Raw genomic sequence first — 17,555 nt, forward strand, 5'->3', positions numbered from 1 at the left:
ATTTTGGGGTGGTAAGCAGGAGCAGTGATCATCACACGTGCATTGTGTTCTGATTATGGTTTCATTTATCTCGACATTTTCTGATCATTAATGCTCAAATACTTTAATGGCAAACAGTTGGATATTTAACCGATATCACTGACTTCAAGTGACATGGGTGACAAGATTAAGACACTTCCTTTTCCGCAAGGACAATGCCCTTCACATTATATAGTCTAGTCACATTTGACACATTTTACACCTCATATCAAAAAAGCTTTACTCAATATACCTCTGACTACACACCACACTCTCCAGATGAGAGAGATTTGCTAAATTTACCATAGTATCCCGGAGATAGTAAATTATTCTGATGCCTTTTCCAGGAGCATTTTCCATTTGCTTCCACTAAATGGATTGGATTAGATGTGCAACACCTATGATGGCGTCATTTTTCATTGCGCCACGGAAGAGTGAAGATGTTACCGCTCATTGCTCTCTTCAGTACTTCAAACAGGCTAAAGCAGGGCAATGCAAAGCAATGAAAATAAAGGAGCACTGTTTTGAAATGCTACTATATGAAAAAAATCACGTTTGTTACCCCTGTTGAACCCTTTGAAAATGCATAAACAATTGGGTGAGTGATGAATTTGGTCTCCTGTGTTATTTGCATCTGTCAAGCGACATCATCAGAAGTGCTATATTGGCAACAGCCTTACAGCATTGATTTAATGGCTGTAATTGGATTTGGCCTTGGAATTTATTATTCTGGAATATTATTGTGCGCCCAACTAAGTGTTGATACACAGTCAAACTTTTAAATGGATATGACTTCTAAATGGAGACAAAAGACTCCACTTACTAAAGTGGAACTTTGTGAAACTCCTGAGCTTGGACGAGTAGGGGCTTCCCAAATTTCTCTGGTTGATTGTACCTTGTAATGATATACCCGGCATACATTATAACATAAAATAGCAATACAGTGCAGTGGAATCTACATGTCCTCATAGGGAAACATATATAGAAAAGGGGTGGGGGAACATTTCTTCACAATCAAGCAATGAAGGAGTACTGACAATGAGTTATAGGGCCTAATTGCTCATATAAGATGGCACAAATTAGTGACCCTTTTTCAGAGTCTCCCAGTGTGGATGACCCACACAGTAAATGTGAGGCATTTCTTTTATTCTTAAGTATCTCCAGGAGAATAGCTGGAGCAACTATTCATCCTATTTCAAATTTAAAAGGAGGGATGAGATCAATCAATAGCTCATAAGTCATCTGATATGTCAATTGAAATGCAATGATTTCCATTTCTGAACCTCACAGAGATTTTTTCACATTCATAGTGTTAGACACTAAGGGAAACAGCATGGCAGGTCAATGCTCTTTATAAAAATAATGTTTTTGAATTGATCTGGTGTTTTGTCCATGGATTGGACCCTAAGGAGCCAAGATTTCCTATGTGATCAATGTCTCCCCAAACACTTTCAAGGCAATTATGAACGTTTTCATGACATATCTTCTCATTTCTCTTCTATATGGAGGTTAGAAAAAAGTCAAGGCAGAAGATACAGTTGACAAGCACCACAGGCATAGACTACGGACACTTTCTTGCTTATCTTGTAAGCAGAATGTGTCCGTACAGAGTATGTGGGGTAAGCTAAGCACTACAGGTGATCATAAACCAGGAAGTACTTCTGACACATTTGGCCAAGTCTTCCTAGCCAGTAGTGTTTTACCGGAAGCCTCCGTGTCCAATCAATGATCACAGTTGTCATGTAGGCGGGCTTTCTGTATTATGTATCTAGAAAGAAGGCTGAAAGAAAGAAACAGTCGTTTTCCTCTTTCGTTTTCACTAGCTAGTTCTCTAGTTAAAGGATCTCTAATCGGTTGATCCTTCTCTAAAAGCAGGTAAAATGGTTTACATTATATTCACCTAAGTAAGAACGTTGTCTCTTAAATAGGTTTGTGTAATAATGTCGCTCAGAGATACACATCGATGAGCAAAGAACAACCTGCCCCCTGTGAAGTTACTTAGCTAGCCAACAAGCTACCTAGCTATCTAGCTAGCCATCAAGCTAGCAAGCCGACTGACTTCATAGATGTTGCTTAATGAAATCAACCCTAATATAACCAAATGGGTTGATTTAATCGGGTTTATGGTAACATTTCGCATATATTCATAAGCCACGAAAATCTGTTTAATTTGAAGAATCATAGTTAGTCAGCTGCTGAGTCATTATCTAGCGAGATACTGAGCTAGCCACAGCTATAGGTATGGCATATACCGCTACCACTGCCCAACAGCCATGATTGGCTAGCTGGCTAAATCATACAATTAGACAGTTATCCTACAGTCGTAAGGGGAATATGCGTAAGATGAGCTAAGTTACTGTGTAATTCTAACATTCCCTTGTCAATTTATCTGACTGGCATGTTCATGCTAGCAATTACGTTGGGTTTTGGAGCAGTATGTAGGCTACTACCCAGACCATGGCTAAGCTAACAAATAGCTCGGGCTACTTTCCATACTGTCAGTAAACAATATTCCTCGACCAGATAGACCGCTAATGTGTTGAGGACATGCAATCGACATTACAGCATCATCCACTGTTTTTGTTGCTGGAAATCTCATTAATTGGTATGAGTGCAAGATTACTAAAAGATCTCGACATTTTTAAATATTCGAAGTTACACGGGTGTCTTTGACCTCAAGCGAACGTGAGTGAATGACGTCGTCATTGATTTGGAGTAACAGCTAGTTGGGTAGTTAGCAAGCTATTCTATAAATGTTTCAAAGAATGTTCTCGAAATTGGCAAGTACTCAATTTTCTATTGGTATCAAAGTTATACGGGTTACTTGCCATAAAGCCACGATAAGAAATGGGGAAATAATATTAGAGCAAATGAAGACATCACTAAACTAGCTATTGGCTTGATAACGATAGATAGGTGTTTAAATACATTGATACAATAAAGATCACAGTTTGTGGCCTTGGACCCGTGTATGAGCTTGTATCATCTTGTCCGCGGTGTGGCTTTTAAATTCAGTGCCATTGTCTAGTCAGGTTTACATAATTTAATTTAAGCATATGGCTTACTAGGGTGGTAGGATTTTCTGTCATTTTGCACTCTATTCCTGTGCCTGAGTTATCTGATTTCTCCCGAGTCCCGCATGCCTCTGAGTCAGTGATACCCTTGATGAGCACACAAGGTTTTGCAGTGATTAGTCACATTTCTTGAGAACTGGGTGTCATTAGACAGTATCCTGGTTCAGTCAAGCTATTGTCAGAGATAAAGCCACATCCTTTGCCCTGTGCTGGTTCCCATTATTAAAACAGACCAGCTCTCCTACATGTTGTCCATGTCCAAGTCATGGTATCCATAGCAACAGACCATCACTGACTGAGCATGGTGATGGTAGAATATTGCAATGCATAGCCGTATTGTGTAAAAGTGCGTACAATTCAGCATTGTCCAGCTGATGAAGCATATCCCTGTGTAAAAAAATGCTTTCTATCTACTTCCTTTGCAGAGAAAATATCCAGACCATTCCTCAATGGGAAAAGACTAATCATGTTCAGCTTTGAGGGTGATTTCAAAACAAGACCCAAGGTGTCCCTTGGGGGAGCAAGCAGAAAGGTAAGAACCTGTTATGTTCAGGTGGTAGACCCTGTAAGAGCAACACACGGCTCAGGACTTATGCTTTACCAGTATAGTGTATTTATGGTATAGTATCACTTAAGCCCATATTCACTATTCTTTAGGAGGAGAAAGCATCACTTCTTCATCGCACTCAAGAAGAGAGACGGAAACGTGAGGTGAGAATGCAGTGAAATGTTTTCCATGATTGTTGCTATGCTATGTGTTTATTGCCATAGACCATGTCCTCATTAACTGACTCGAGTACTATTCAAGGATAAAATCCCCCAAACATCACAAACTGTTATTGGTTTGTAGGAGCTAGTCATTTTGGTGATGATTAAAAAACAATGAACTCCAGAGATGTGGATGTGCTTTTAAATACTGATTGGTTCCCAAAGCAGTAGCCATGCTTGTGTGTAGTATTTTGTCAGATTGTTTGTGCTTTTCCATGAGACGGGGTGTCAGGAGAGCAAGACGAGTCAAGGAATAACCAGGTATTCTTGTCCCTTGTAGGATGAACGACGAAGACTGAAAAATGCTATCATCATCCAGTCCTATATCCGAGGATACCAGGACCGGAAACAGCAGGTGTGTTCAGAAACATTTGGTATTTCTTTATAAACATTTGACCACTGTCATGTACAGTAATTCACGTTTTTTCATTGTCTGGTTTGAGATGTTGACATCTCACTCTGACTTAGCCATACAAGCCATGCCCCCCCACATCTAGCACATCTATCACATCTATATGTGGTCACTCCCACCAACACCCCTTGTCTCCCTCTCACCACCTGCTTTGTGCTGTCCAGCACTCCATCCAGAGGGGGCGGTTTGACCATTGTGTGTGCCAGGCTCAGTCTGCTGGGGTCCCTTCGCTGGCGGACCCCTCCGCTCTCAGCTTCCTGGTGCGGCAGCTGCTGTTCTTCTACAGGCAGCGTGAGGACACACACAGACTGGTGAGCACAGATAAGAATAGATCTGAATATGGTGTCTGTGGAGTTTTATGGATCCGATCAGCAAATTATCTAATTCCATAAGCGGTCTTGTTCTAGACCTGAGCGCATAGTCTTGCTTGTGGTTGTATTCCTTATCTCAGAAGGGGGAAAAATAGACTGACAATGTTGTAAGGTCTGTTTTGTTCAGTGGCATCTGTTTCCATGTGCAAAGTGAAACATGACTTTAGATGGTTGTTTAATGTACGTCATCCAGTGGGCCTGATCTCCAATACAATAACATTTAGAAATGGATACAAATAGGGAACAGTGCATGGTAATTCTGTGAAGAACATGGATGACAGATTGCATTCTCACTGTGTGCGAATGAGACTGCTTGTCCAAAAGTGTGCACAAATGACCAGTTACAAGAAATGCTTTTGACAAGGTTGTTCATCTGTGGTCCCTCACATATTTATGGTTTATCAGGCTGTATAGAAGGGAAATAGTGCGCGCTAACTTTCTAGACCTCATGACAACATGCTGAGTAGACTTTGTGTTGTGGTGGCAGATATGGATGTGCCAGAACCTGGTGAAGCACCACGCCCAGTTTGTGAGCCTCTTGGCAGGGCCAGAGAGGCAAACGTGTGTCTTTCAGATCAAGAGGTTGCTGGGACACTGCTGCAGGTATGGACATTTCTAACATCTCCCAAGTACATTTATTCTTACATTGCTTTGTTTAACAGAGATCACTGTCTGGAATGTCTTACGGTGCCTTCTGTAGTTCTTGTACCTTACTCTATCAGCTTGACATGCTTGGTTGCTAGAGAACATGCTCAGTACATTATAAGGTGACCTTGAAGCTGATCCATTGCTCTCTCTGTGTTTGGTTGGTGCAGACTGTTGAAGCTGTGCAGGGATGACAGTTTGAATGTGGCAGTGCCCATGAGGATGCTGGAGGTCTTCTCTTCAGAAAGAACCTATGTGTCTGTTCTGCAGGACGCTAACTGCGTAACAGCACTTATTGAGCAAATTTTGCACTATATGGTTCAAAAAGGTAAAATAATCAAACAGTTGTTTCTGTCATCGAACAATCACAAGTGCTTTTAACTTTTAAGTACAAGGTTTATTTAACTTTTCTTAAACAAATATGTGACTCTCATTCTCTCTCTCCCCCTCCATCTACTTATATCCTTCTTTTTTTTCCCTCTTCATCCTATTTTCTGTCATTTTACCATGGCTTGTCCTCCCCCAGGATACTACAGGTCTCTTTATATTTTGGTGAATCACAAGTTGCCGTCGAGTTTGGAGTACAGCGATGCCCCCTCAATCCCCGTGGCTAGTACTTTGCTGGAGCACACTCTCAAGCCTCTGCACTTTAACTATACCTCCTGTTCAGCAGATGCCAGGTAAATACACACACACACACACACACACACTCTCTCTCTTTTTCACTTACACACAAACACTCGCTCGCTCACTCACATTCATGCTCAATGTCGCTTTTCCATTCGCACACACAGACGCATGCACACACACACACACACACACACACACACACACTTACTTTTGGATTTCCTCAAGTCCCTAGATGGTACGTCTCAAGCTCAGATGACCCTTGACATATCCATACATTTAAAGCCCTGCACTTGCACAACATGAGGTAGACAACCCCCTCCCACACACACACACACATTGAATCCGGCAGGTCAAATCCATCACTAGGTGGACATGAACCAAATACTGTACAAAACATGTATCTGGTGTGCTAACACCTGAGGTACTAGACTTGATCCACAGTGTCTCATATATGTTTCATGTGTCCCACAAATCAGTGCCACTTAAATGGCATCACAAACAATGGAATTTTCTTATATTTGAAAGCTCCTTGGCAAAACACAAACTGGCCTTCTGTATGAAAATCTTCTCTGAGATTGCGGTAAATACTTCACCATAATTGCAGCTGACAAGAACTGATTTTTTTTATTTGATTAAATTGGCATTTCTCTTTATATATTTGGAGCTTTAATAACTTCAAATTGTAACTGTTACGTTACGAAATGACGACGTTACATGTGACTGATGTTACATATTTCAACACCAGCCCTGTCAGCACAGATAGCTGACCTGGGGTTTTGTTTGCTATGGATAAGTTACTCATAACCTGTAGTAAAAGAATTGTGAAAGGCACAAAAAAATCAGGACCGAAAGCTAGGCAATAAAATAAATTGAGGTTTTGTGTGACTGATGGTATTGATGGACTAATGTCGATTAGACCTTATTTTTCACAGTAATGACATACATGTTAGAACTCTGGTTCTAATATTAACCATTCAGGCCTCTTATACTTAACTCTGCCATCCCAAGCGAACAAGTTGTAACATCAGTCACGCTATAATTATATTTATCAGCTTTTGTTTATTGCAGCCAATAGTTTAAAGGCAATTTCGAATCAAAGTTGTTCTTTTTGCGTATCCATTTTTTGTAACATCAGTCACGCTCCAAACTTCCACGACAGCACAAAGAAGCACAAAGCTAAAGAACACTTTTTCCACGTCAAGCAAGGGCCAAGTATAATTAGCCATAAAACCTGAAACTGAATAATAAATACCGTGGCACAAAACCCTCCAATTTGTAACGTCAGTCATGACTGATTCACACATAACATAACTGAGGTGAACATCTGTATGCTAGCATCATTCTGTGTCCCACAGCCGCCAGCAGGTCGGCCATTACAGAAGGGCTTCTTAAGAGGTCAGCCCTCGGGGCAGAGGAATTCTTTTGTCCCTGGTGCATGCACCGAAAAATCACCCACTAAAAGGCCCATAATGGAGAGTCCCTCCCGCTCTGTTTGTCCTTCCATCCCACAGTGATGCCGTAACTGCTTCTCCCTACCTGTTTACAGCCCGCCATAAATGCCCCGTTCCAGCCAGGGAGGGGAAAACCGGCCGTGTTTACTCTCCATTCTTAACATTCCTAATGACAAACGACACACTGTTGTTCTTTATTTTCTCTCTCCTCTTGCTGAAGAAAGGCAGGCCCCGGGGTGCGAGAACCTTGTGCACACACTCTCCCTGTAGGCCAATTATCACACCCGGGGCCACCAGATGTGGGCCCTCCACTTGTGTTTGAGCTGATGTTATTGATTGGCTCATGGAGCTGAAAGGGGAATGAGCTGCCCTGTTCATTTGGAACAAGTGAAGGGTCTTTTTCTTTTTTATCTGTCCATGTTTGAGTGTTTTTGTGTCAGGGATGGTAAACATCAGGCTGATGCTGTTTTAAGGGGAAATTCCCGTCACTGTGGCCATGTGTCCTGGTCATTTGTGATTTTGTTTGTAGAAGATTAGTGTGCATGCTTACATTTTTTTTTTTTTTTTAAAGCTAAAGGTTTTGAAACATTTAAAAAATATCCGCACCAAGGTGAAATAAATGGTTAAATTAACCATGTAGACTAAATCAACACTCAACGTAGCACATACAAATGTGAATAAGATGGTGAAACCAGTATGCCTTGCTGTAGTCCTTATCTCTGTTCTGCTGGCAACAACCTTGTTATAGATTCAAATTGTATTTATTTGTTTTATTTGTAAAAAGGTCTTAATGCAACAAATTAAATCCCATAACTGTGAACAGTGCTGAAATAATTCTGTTAATACGGAGTTATACAGAGTTTCAATACTCATAGTAAGTAAACTTAAGTGAGTTTAATAAATGTGGTGTTGATTGACGATAAAGTGTTATTTTATAGGGCCAAGCCTGCTATCTTCTTTGGGATGTTTCAGTTCTAAGTATAATCCCTCTGATTTGAGCTGAAGTGAATTGGAATGTCATTGTGACATAGAAGACAGTGGAATTCTTAATACACAGATCTCATGACCGTTTAGTTGCCTTCCTCTTCCTCTCTCTCCCTTTCCACTTCCTGCTGTTTTTGTGTCTCATCTTTCTCTCCTCTCTGCGTTCCTCTTTCAGGCAGTACGTGTTCTCAGCCTTCACGGAGGAGTTCATTTCGGTTCCGTTCACCGAGCAGGTGTTCCACTTCTTCATCCCCGCACTGTCAGACCCACGGTTGGCCTTCCCGTTCCAACCCTTCCTGGCTTCCCTCCGGGCTACTGTAGTTTCCTCCGCCACCATGCAAGCACAGGCCCCCTGGCTCCTATACTTTGTGCTCTCTGTTGGAGAGACTAACCTAGGTAATGCCCTATTGTTTATTCGTGTGTGTGTGTTTGTGTGAGACTGAGTGAGTGAGAGAGGGAATGAAATGGATGTTGTGTAATGTGTGCGTGAGAAGTCACTGGATAAGTGCTGTTTGATATCTGAAATGGCTTGTGTGTGTGTGTAGGATCTCTGTCTGAGGAGGGTCTGCTTCTGTACCTGAGTGCCCTGCAGACTCTGCTGCCACTGTTGCCAGTGTCTGAGAGCACCAGCAGAACCGAGGTCAGCAGCGACTCGGAGGACGAGGAGGCGACAAACAAGCACGCCCTCTCCTCACAGGTAAAACACATACACATTCACTGTGTGCATGTGTGGAGGTGTACACTTCCTCTCTTCTTTACACTTACAGTAAATCATGTGTTTATTTCATTATTTAACTGTCTTTGAGTACTTTGAAAAGCGCTATATAAATGTGATTATTATTATGGAAATTTGGTTGGTCCTGATATCATTTGGATTTTTGGGATTTTTCTAGATATTTTTTGTGTGCTAATCCGCTGATTGAGGATCTCTGTTTTCTGCCATGAAATACATTTGGTTTAATTGGTTTTCTCCCTCTCCCTCTCTCTCTCTCTCAGGATGACTTTAGGATCTCAGTCCAGCTGATCACAGCGGAGTGCATTCAGAAGCTGGACACCAAGGAGCAGACCAACGCGCTCCTGACGCTGGTGTGGAGGGACTCTGCCAGCGAGGAGGTCTTCACCATGATGGCCTCCATCTGCCACACGCTCATGGTGCAGCATCGCATGATGGTGCCCAAAGTCAGGTCAGGACACAGACCAATAAACATGTGCACAAATTTATAACGCATTGAATTTATCGTTTTAAAGCTCATAAATGGACATGCACCAACATGCACCAAGACATGTTATTATCCACTCGTAATATATTTTTAGACAAATATCTTCAACTCAACAAGTTAATGTGTGAGGGTGCCAGGAATCAGGCTTATGCAGTCTTCAGCAGTGCCCGGTTACTCATGTGAGTTAGCGTTAGCTCTAATGATATCACTGAGCCGATTAGCTTCTCCGTGTACCTGGCATCTTTTACTACCACCCCAGGAAGTGGATGTCAGGACTAACTGTCTGTCCACAATTAGGGTCATTATCTGATTCCGCAGCCTGTCTGTATTAGGACAGGATATTGGGGTGGGGGATAATGGGATGGAACCAGCTTTGGTTTTATAGGCAGTGTCACAGCCATGCCTGACTGGGTATTATTGCACTGAAACGAGCCGGGAGAAGGACAGAACGAGAGGAAGAGTGAGAGAGGGGTGAAAAACAGATAAGTAGGTGAAAAAGTAGAGGAAGGTGGTGTGTAGGTGGTGTATAGTCTTTACTCCAGGACTGTGATGAGGGGAAAAAATACTTGTTTATAAACTGCATACCTACATACACTTACGTGTTTTTTTTCAAGGTAACTGTTTCTCCATTTGATTTTCATATTCGTTCAGATCATATTTTGAAGATTTGTGTTTAGTCACCTATGAACCGTCAAGACAGACAGACCCGATTTATAACAACTTACAGATAACCCCTTTTAGCCATTTTCTCATGGCTGTCCAGTGGCTCAGCGGGGTAAGATGAGCAGGTCAGAGAGCAGTGTTTGGGGTTTTTGAGTGGATCCAATCTGACCTTGGGTTGGTCCACTGAGTCCACTCACTCGTGTCCTGATTACATAAGCTTTAGCAGTCTCTACCTATATCAAGGATGACCCCTGTGACGTCATTGCCGTTCTTCCACCTTTGACCCCAGAAATGGTGGTCAGGGGCAGCTCCATCACTGCCCCCCTCCACCGACCTTGTCTCCAGTGACATTCCAAAAAAAACATCTCTGAATGAAGACTTTTAAGTGTTATTTTTGCTTACCAAACCACTCCCCCCCCCTTGTCTCCCTCCTCTTGCTCATCCTCTCTGTCCCCCTCTCTTCCTCTCCTCTTTTTTTATTTGGTGGTATTTTTATTTTACAGCTTCCTCCGAGCAAAACGCTTTTACCATAAATCCTGCTCCTCGCCCCTCTATCATTATCGGATATCTGTACAAAATAATTAGCTCACTGCCCAAGATTAATTCCCGCAGAAGTGGACGGGATAGCTTTACAAGAGGCGAAGGGGAGGCAAATTACAGCCTGGCCTGATTTACAGCGTTTAAAGAAGAGGTCGGCCTGCACGCTGCCTCTCTGCCTCTGTGCCTGCCTGCCTCTGTGCTTGCTGCTGGCCTCCCATTGAGGAGCTGTGGCCCTTTAATAAGTAAAGGGCCACTGCTGGTATCAGAGATTAGTGGCTCAAGTCTCTGGGGATCTGTGAGTGGTGTGTCATTTGATCTCAGGGAATGGGTATTCGACTGATCATTGAAAGGAAATACTTTGATTGGTCAGTCATGCCACTGTTTGCAGATGTATCACAAGGCTGATCTAAATATGTGAATGAAATGAAGGTAGTATAGAGTGTACATAAATGAGATCTACATTTATTGGGGAAATAAACTTTAAATCTTGATCTTAAAATTGAAGATCTCCTTGTAGTCGTCAAATCCAGATAGTGGGCACAGGCTGTGTTTTTTTTTTAACCACTGCTGGCTTGCATTTAATGTTTGCTCCATAATTGGTGTTTTCTTTAAGAAGTGGTGTGAAATGGGGACTGATGTGTGTGTAATCTTTCTCTAAGTGTTTACCTCCTACTTAAACAGTGGAGTAACCACACACACATTCACAAACACACACACACTGATGGACCCATGTCAGGTCCATGCACTGCCCTGACCCTCTGATCTGGGGTGGACTGTGAGGGTGTAGTTTACGTGAGAAAAGTGCCGCCATGGCCACCGGTCTCTCGGCAGTGAGGTGGCACCCAGCTGAGGCTTCCTCTTCAAAGGCCTCCCAGGAAACCTCCAGGATAAGCAGCCTGAGCAAACAGGCCAGCGTCCAGCATCTGGCTGGGGTCTCGCCCTGGGTCTGATCTTTGGGGGGGTGAGATGGAGGGGGGAGGTCTGGTTCAGGGTCTCTGTCGATCTACACTTGACATGTGTGACATGACCGTACAACAACAGTGGGATTAGAAAGGGATGACTCACATTGGAGGGTCCCTGCTTTCAGTCATTGGCAAGAGCATATGTTGGTGCCTCAAGAGTGGACATTGGCAATCGTTGGAGAAGTCTCTAAATGAAAACGGATTTGGCCCTGAGTGTCTTACACACTGGCGTCCTCCTTGTTGGTTTACTTTTGAACGGCAAACTCTATTTTTCTCTTCTGACTGATCTGCCTTCCGTGGGGCGTCATTCGTTCCGTTCGCCATCCATTTGCCTCGGCATTACGCCTCCATCAGCCAGCCCTGAGTGTGGCGCCGGGCGCCTGCTTCACTCCTCGTTCCTCACACAGGCACATTTGAATCAATCTGCTGTCGCCGTTTCAACAAAATGGTCAATGCTCTTTTATCAAGGTCATTTTAATTCACCACCCCCACCCCAGCACAACCCCCCCCCCCCCCCCCCAACACACACACACACACTTCACCTCGTCTGTGTGTGTGTTTGTGTTTATTAGTGCTTCATCTCATGATTGAAATGGAGCTTTGGTGTTCTCGCAGGCCGTAAATCACCGTGTCACTCAGCGTTTTAGTGCTTTGTTTCCCATTTCAATCAAACGGGGGGCTCTTTAAAGGCAAAAGAGCACTATGACCCCCCCACCCCCCACCCTCTATATGCACCCCTCCCCTGGTCCCCATTCATGGCAGAGGTATGAACAGAAGGCCAGCGTTGGCAGGTCTCCCCCTCCTGACAAGTGACTCAAATCATTGTGTGCTTTTTATATACACTTGGGCTCATTTGATTTCTCTTTTCACCTTTTTCCAAATGAGGCCCAAGATATTGCATAAAGGCACGTCCATTAGAGCTTATTACATAAATCCCACCCTTTCTCTAGCACTCTCCCTCCCTCCCTCCTTCCTTCCCTCCCTCCATCTCTTTCTCTCTCTTTTTTTCCCCCTCTCTTTCCCTCTCTCCCTGTAGGCCTACAATCCCTTCCCTCATTATAGTGAAAGGAGACTGACCTCTCCAGGTCAGATGCCACTTATTGATGCTAATGCTGGAGTGTACTAAAACATGGGCCTACTCTGTCTTATTCAAGAGCTTCCATCTTGTTGTTTTGCGGTTGTTTACTCTGGAGGTGCTACCTGCCATTAGCAGCGCAGTCTGGGTAGAGAGGCAAGGCGACACAAAATTGGAATGTCCAAGTTTGAATGTGTGATGAGTGACTGGCTCATTAACTACTCACAGGTGGGTGTCCTCACACCTAGTTGTAAAAAATTGTTTAGGCACAGTTAGCCCACACACATTTAAATACACTCCCTTACACACCCTCCGACCCACCCACCTATTCAGCTCTTGTGAGTGAGTGTGTAATGCTGTGTGGGTATGTGGAAGCCAGCAAACCTGAACTGTGTGTGTGTGTGTGGGAGGGGGGGATTGTGTTATGGCAGTCCTCTACTTCAGGCCTCCATTGTCCCGCTTCTGTGGTCATTAAGTGAAATGCCCCCCCCACTCAGGAAGCCAGCATCTGTTTACGAGCCACGGGCCAGGCCGCTAGTTTACTAATGGAGGGTGCCTCACCTAAATAAAGCTTAATGGCTCATTTAATCTCCCCTCGCCAAGCACGGTCGGTGCCCAGAGACAGAGAGGGGGAGCGTAGGAGTAGAAGGAGAAATGGGCATAGAGACAGAGAGATGGAGGGAGAAGGGGAGCAGTAACCCATGCAGTTGTGCATGATGTTTTAACTCTGTCGCATCTCCTTTCCTGTGTCTTTTGTGGTAAAAGCCTTCAAAGAGCACACAGATGCATTATGTGCTGTACTCAAGTACTGATACCTTCAGTGTTTCTGGATGATGTATAGAGGAATTGAATTAACTCATGTGCTGAAAAGGATTGGTTGTATTTGTGCTCTGAGTTTTTTTTTTTTTTTTTTTCCCCCATGTCTGTTAAAGTGAGTCTCTGTGCTGTGTTGACGCTGGCATTTTTTGCTTTTTTCTTTTTTGTCCTCTGCAGGCTACTGTACAGTTTGGCCTTCAACGCCCGCTTCCTCAGACATCTCTGGCACTTGATCTGCTCCATGACAACAAAGATGATCACAGGGTGAGCTTAAAATATCATCTCCAATATGAACTCCTCTTTGAGTAGAATATGTAGCACACGAGTGTGGCAGTGTGAACCATTCTGACTTCTCTCCTCCTTCACTCCTCCTTCTCTCCCCCTCTCCCTGGGCTGCAGCTCCATGGTTCCTCTGTTGCAGGTGTTGTCTCGAGGTTCTCCCATGTCCCTGGAGGACTCCAACCGTATCATTCCCCTCTTCTATCTCTTCAGCTCGCTCTTCAGTCACGCCCTCATCTCTGTGCACGACTCCGAATTCTTTGGCTCCTCCATTGAAGGTGCCTGGAGTTTTCATCTGGTCACCGGTACAATATGCTGTAACAGTATGAGCATTCTCAGTCTTTATCAAAAGTATACATATGCACTCACTCCTGAATCACATCACTCACAAACAAAGGATTACAGTAATATAATTTGCATAACACTCTAGGCACCCATGTAGAATTCCCTTATTTAAATCTTTTAAGATATTTGCATTGAACCATATTCCCCAACCACACTGGCTTCCCCTGCTGCTTCTGCCTATGACTCCTCTGTGCCGTCTCTTTCAGACGAGCCCCAGTCGTCCTCCATGATGCCCTTCTCCCTGATAGAGCTGGTTTCCCTGTCGCGCTGCATGCGGGATGCCGGCCTGGGCATCATCAAGCTGGCCTACCCCGAGACCAAAAGCGAGCACCGCGAGGAGTACCTGGCGGCCTTCCGCAGCGTGGGGGTCACCACCAACGCCGCTGTGCAGCAGCGCATCCAGGCCCAGCAGAAGCGCTGGGTGCAGCTCTTCAAGGTGAGCACGGAGGATGGGACCCAGATGCCTTGTGTTCTGTGTGTTGTTATTTTATGCTCATCAGTTCATCGAGTTGACTCGGAATCCGTTAAGTTTAAGAGGTGATCTCCATCTATTCTGAATATGTTAAGAGTAGTTCAGTCTGTTGAGAACCAAACACCTTTTTGGAGGCCATCTTTCTGAATGATTGAATGGTAAAGATCAGTGTTAAAATCTGGTGTCCTCTCTCAGTAACTGTGGATCAGTCAGTATCTCAATGTTTCTTATCTGCCAACCTTTAAGGTTTGATAACACAACATATTAATAGACTAAATTAAAAATCTGATGACTGTGCTGAGTAATCAAAGTACATTCGTTTGATCATCTCCTTGCTCTGATTACCCCTCTAATTGTTCTCCATTTGACAGGCGTTATTTTGTTTCTTAAGTGTCTTCACCCGTTTTTATTTTGTCCTCCTCCCCGTCTCTCTCCTATCCAGTTCTGTCACCACCTTTGTTTGCTTTGACAGAAAAAGAAAGAAACAAGTGTGAGTTAGAGAATAAGAGAGGCATATAATATGTATAGAGTGGAAATGTAGAGGGTAGAAGACCACGAGAGAAGAAAAGTCTGAGAAAGCGAGGGAGAGAGTGAAAAAAGAAAGGAACATTCCTAAGCGATGTCAGCGGTGCAGGCCCTCCTGTCAGCTGAAAGTGGCCATTAAAGAGGTAGGAGCAGCAGAAACGCATTTCCCAAATTGAACGCTGGATTTACAGTCGGCCGGGGCGGCGCTGACCCCTAACACGCTAATGTCCGCCTGGAGTCATCAGACGTCCCTCCGGATCTTTTATCACTTCCATTGTCAAGCTATCTATTTAATTGAAAGAAGTTAATTGAATGAAAATGATCAACTAAGCTTGTATTAATATTGCTAATGGAACTCACGGGCTGGCCCGTGTTTGGAGAAGGGATGTCACTGGTCGAGAGTTTGGGGAGAGGCCTATTACGGTGTGCACTTAAGCCCGACAGGTCTAATTAACTGATACTTATTCATTCTGGGAGTCAGTGGTGGTGGTGGCGGGGGGGTCCCTTGGACCGGTCCTGCGGTGGGTGCGTTACAGCGGTTTGCACTCGCTGTTATTGCCGACTTTGGGGGTGAGGGGATTGATGGCGTCCTCTAGAAACGACGAGCTTGATATTGCCCCTCCTTTTGTCATTACTCTATCAATTTGTGAATCTTTCTGTGTTGAAAATGCAAGTAGGGCTATTGTGTGTTGGCATTTGTGTCAAAGCATCTGCGCATCTCTCGACCACCCTGTAAAATCAGCTTGGTTAAATCGGACTGAGCTACTGCGTTAAAACGCCGAAATGCGAGATTGTGACTAGTTCTCGCACTGGACCGAATGTTTCCCCTGCGTGTGGCGGGAGCGATGCGCAGCGGCACTTACTCTTCCTCGGAGACTCAGGCCCTGATGTCAGCAGTCTGCTGCTTAATTAACAGTGCTTAATGTCCACAGACAACTCGTTTATCTCCTGCGCTTCCCACAAATGGCTCCATCGCACGTCAAGGGGGAGATTGGCTCCCGCCAAGAAGAGGAGATGCAAGCCATTTTGTGCCCCCTCTCATAAACATCCTTTTATTTAAGCGTCGATTAAACAAAGGTCCTTTGCCAGAATCGAACATCCCTCTGTAAAAGGCGCTGTCTTAGAATTACTGTCTTGATTAGGTGGAATCCTTAGCTCAGAGAAGGGATGCTTCTCAGTCAGGCACCTGGGCAATCATGCTCACGGAGTTGTAGAAGGACATATCTGTTCTTCGGGCCGTGTGCGTTGTGTAAACGTGTGTGCCCGCCGGTGTTCATATATTTCATAGCATATGTTTACATATCATCTCGTATATCTTTTTATGTATCGTATGTTTCAGGTTATCACAAACTTGGTGAAGATGGTGAAGGCGCGCGACATCAGGCGGCCTTTCTGTCCCCGGGGCCACTGGCTCTCTCAGGAGGTCAACATCAGTGCTGATAAGGTAGCTGCCACACTCACTTCAGATGTTTACCTAAAGTAACCTGTTAAGGGATGAGGTTTGGGATTCATACAGTTTGACATATTAACGGAAACAGAAAAGCATCTGATCTGTTTTCATAAACCCGGTAATTTATTGAAATGGAATGGTAAAAATGGTTGCTTTTAAGGCCTACATTTTTTTTCTACCATTTGAACTTTTAAATGTTACCTGTGCTAAGTAGTTATTGGTGTGTCGTTTGTTGTGTATTGAGATGTTGTGTGCTCCTTATTTCTTAGGTCACTCAGCTCTATGTCCCGTCAGCACGCCACATGTGGAGGATCAGGAGGATGGGCCGCATCGGACCTCTGCAGTCCACGCTCGATGGTGAGACACAGCAATGACTGCCTCACTGGAGCTCAGTCTCACAATTTATATTTTGTAAAGTGTGGTTTTTTGCCTCAACACACAGCACAACAGTTGATAGCTGTGAATGCATAATTTTACATTTTGAGAAATTCTTGTCAGTTTCAAATAGTTTGAAGTGTGTTTGTTGTGGAGAAAAATATCAGTACATTGTTATCTGCTGTGATTTAAGTGTGTTTTTGCAAACACAAAAAATATGAAACATAGCACTTACATTTAACAAAAAAACTTAAGATTATTTATGTGAAATCAAGAAACAGTGGAGTAAAAAATATTCAGATATTCTGCGGGAAGTCATTGAGGGGTTACAGATGTCATCCTTCCAAGCGTCATTGTCCTCATCGGTAAAGCGTCTTGGCCAGATCTCACAGCAAAAATATCTGCCAAGGTCCAATAGTGACAGCTCCGCTCAATTTGCGCCTGTCTGCGAGGTATGCCAGCATTGTGAGAGGCTAATAA

The 17,555-nt window shown here is 43.9% G+C and overlaps 1 protein-coding gene across 3 annotated transcripts in view; it reads left to right on the plus strand.

Annotated features, from left to right (window-relative positions):
• The first annotated feature begins 1,754 nt into the window (after positions 1 to 1,754).
• ube3c (ubiquitin protein ligase E3C) overlaps positions 1,755 to 17,555 on the plus strand; it is a 35,006-nt gene continuing 19,205 nt past the window's right edge. Inside the window, exons 1-16 of one of the 3 annotated variants that reach the window (XM_012815154.3) lie at positions 1,755 to 1,893; positions 3,518 to 3,624; positions 3,750 to 3,803; positions 4,141 to 4,215; positions 4,437 to 4,583; positions 5,131 to 5,246; positions 5,459 to 5,616; positions 5,815 to 5,968; positions 8,529 to 8,749; positions 8,899 to 9,050; positions 9,350 to 9,537; positions 13,807 to 13,893; positions 14,029 to 14,231; positions 14,460 to 14,689; positions 16,590 to 16,694; positions 16,970 to 17,057. In XM_012815154.3, coding sequence (XP_012670608.1) covers positions 3,559 to 3,624; positions 3,750 to 3,803; positions 4,141 to 4,215; positions 4,437 to 4,583; positions 5,131 to 5,246; positions 5,459 to 5,616; positions 5,815 to 5,968; positions 8,529 to 8,749; positions 8,899 to 9,050; positions 9,350 to 9,537; positions 13,807 to 13,893; positions 14,029 to 14,231; positions 14,460 to 14,689; positions 16,590 to 16,694; positions 16,970 to 17,057 — 2,044 coding nt within the window. In that variant the 5' untranslated portion in view covers positions 1,755 to 1,893; positions 3,518 to 3,558. The remainder of the gene's footprint in view (positions 1,894 to 3,517; positions 3,625 to 3,749; positions 3,804 to 4,140; positions 4,216 to 4,436; positions 4,584 to 5,130; positions 5,247 to 5,458; positions 5,617 to 5,814; positions 5,969 to 8,528; positions 8,750 to 8,898; positions 9,051 to 9,349; positions 9,538 to 13,806; positions 13,894 to 14,028; positions 14,232 to 14,459; positions 14,690 to 16,589; positions 16,695 to 16,969; positions 17,058 to 17,555) is intronic. The other 2 variants (XM_012815155.3, XM_031583548.2) reach the window with 2 other exon arrangements.

This window comes from Clupea harengus, chromosome 17, assembly GCF_900700415.2.
Source record: "Clupea harengus chromosome 17, Ch_v2.0.2, whole genome shotgun sequence".
Classification (NCBI taxonomy): Eukaryota; Metazoa; Chordata; class Actinopteri; order Clupeiformes; family Clupeidae; genus Clupea; species Clupea harengus.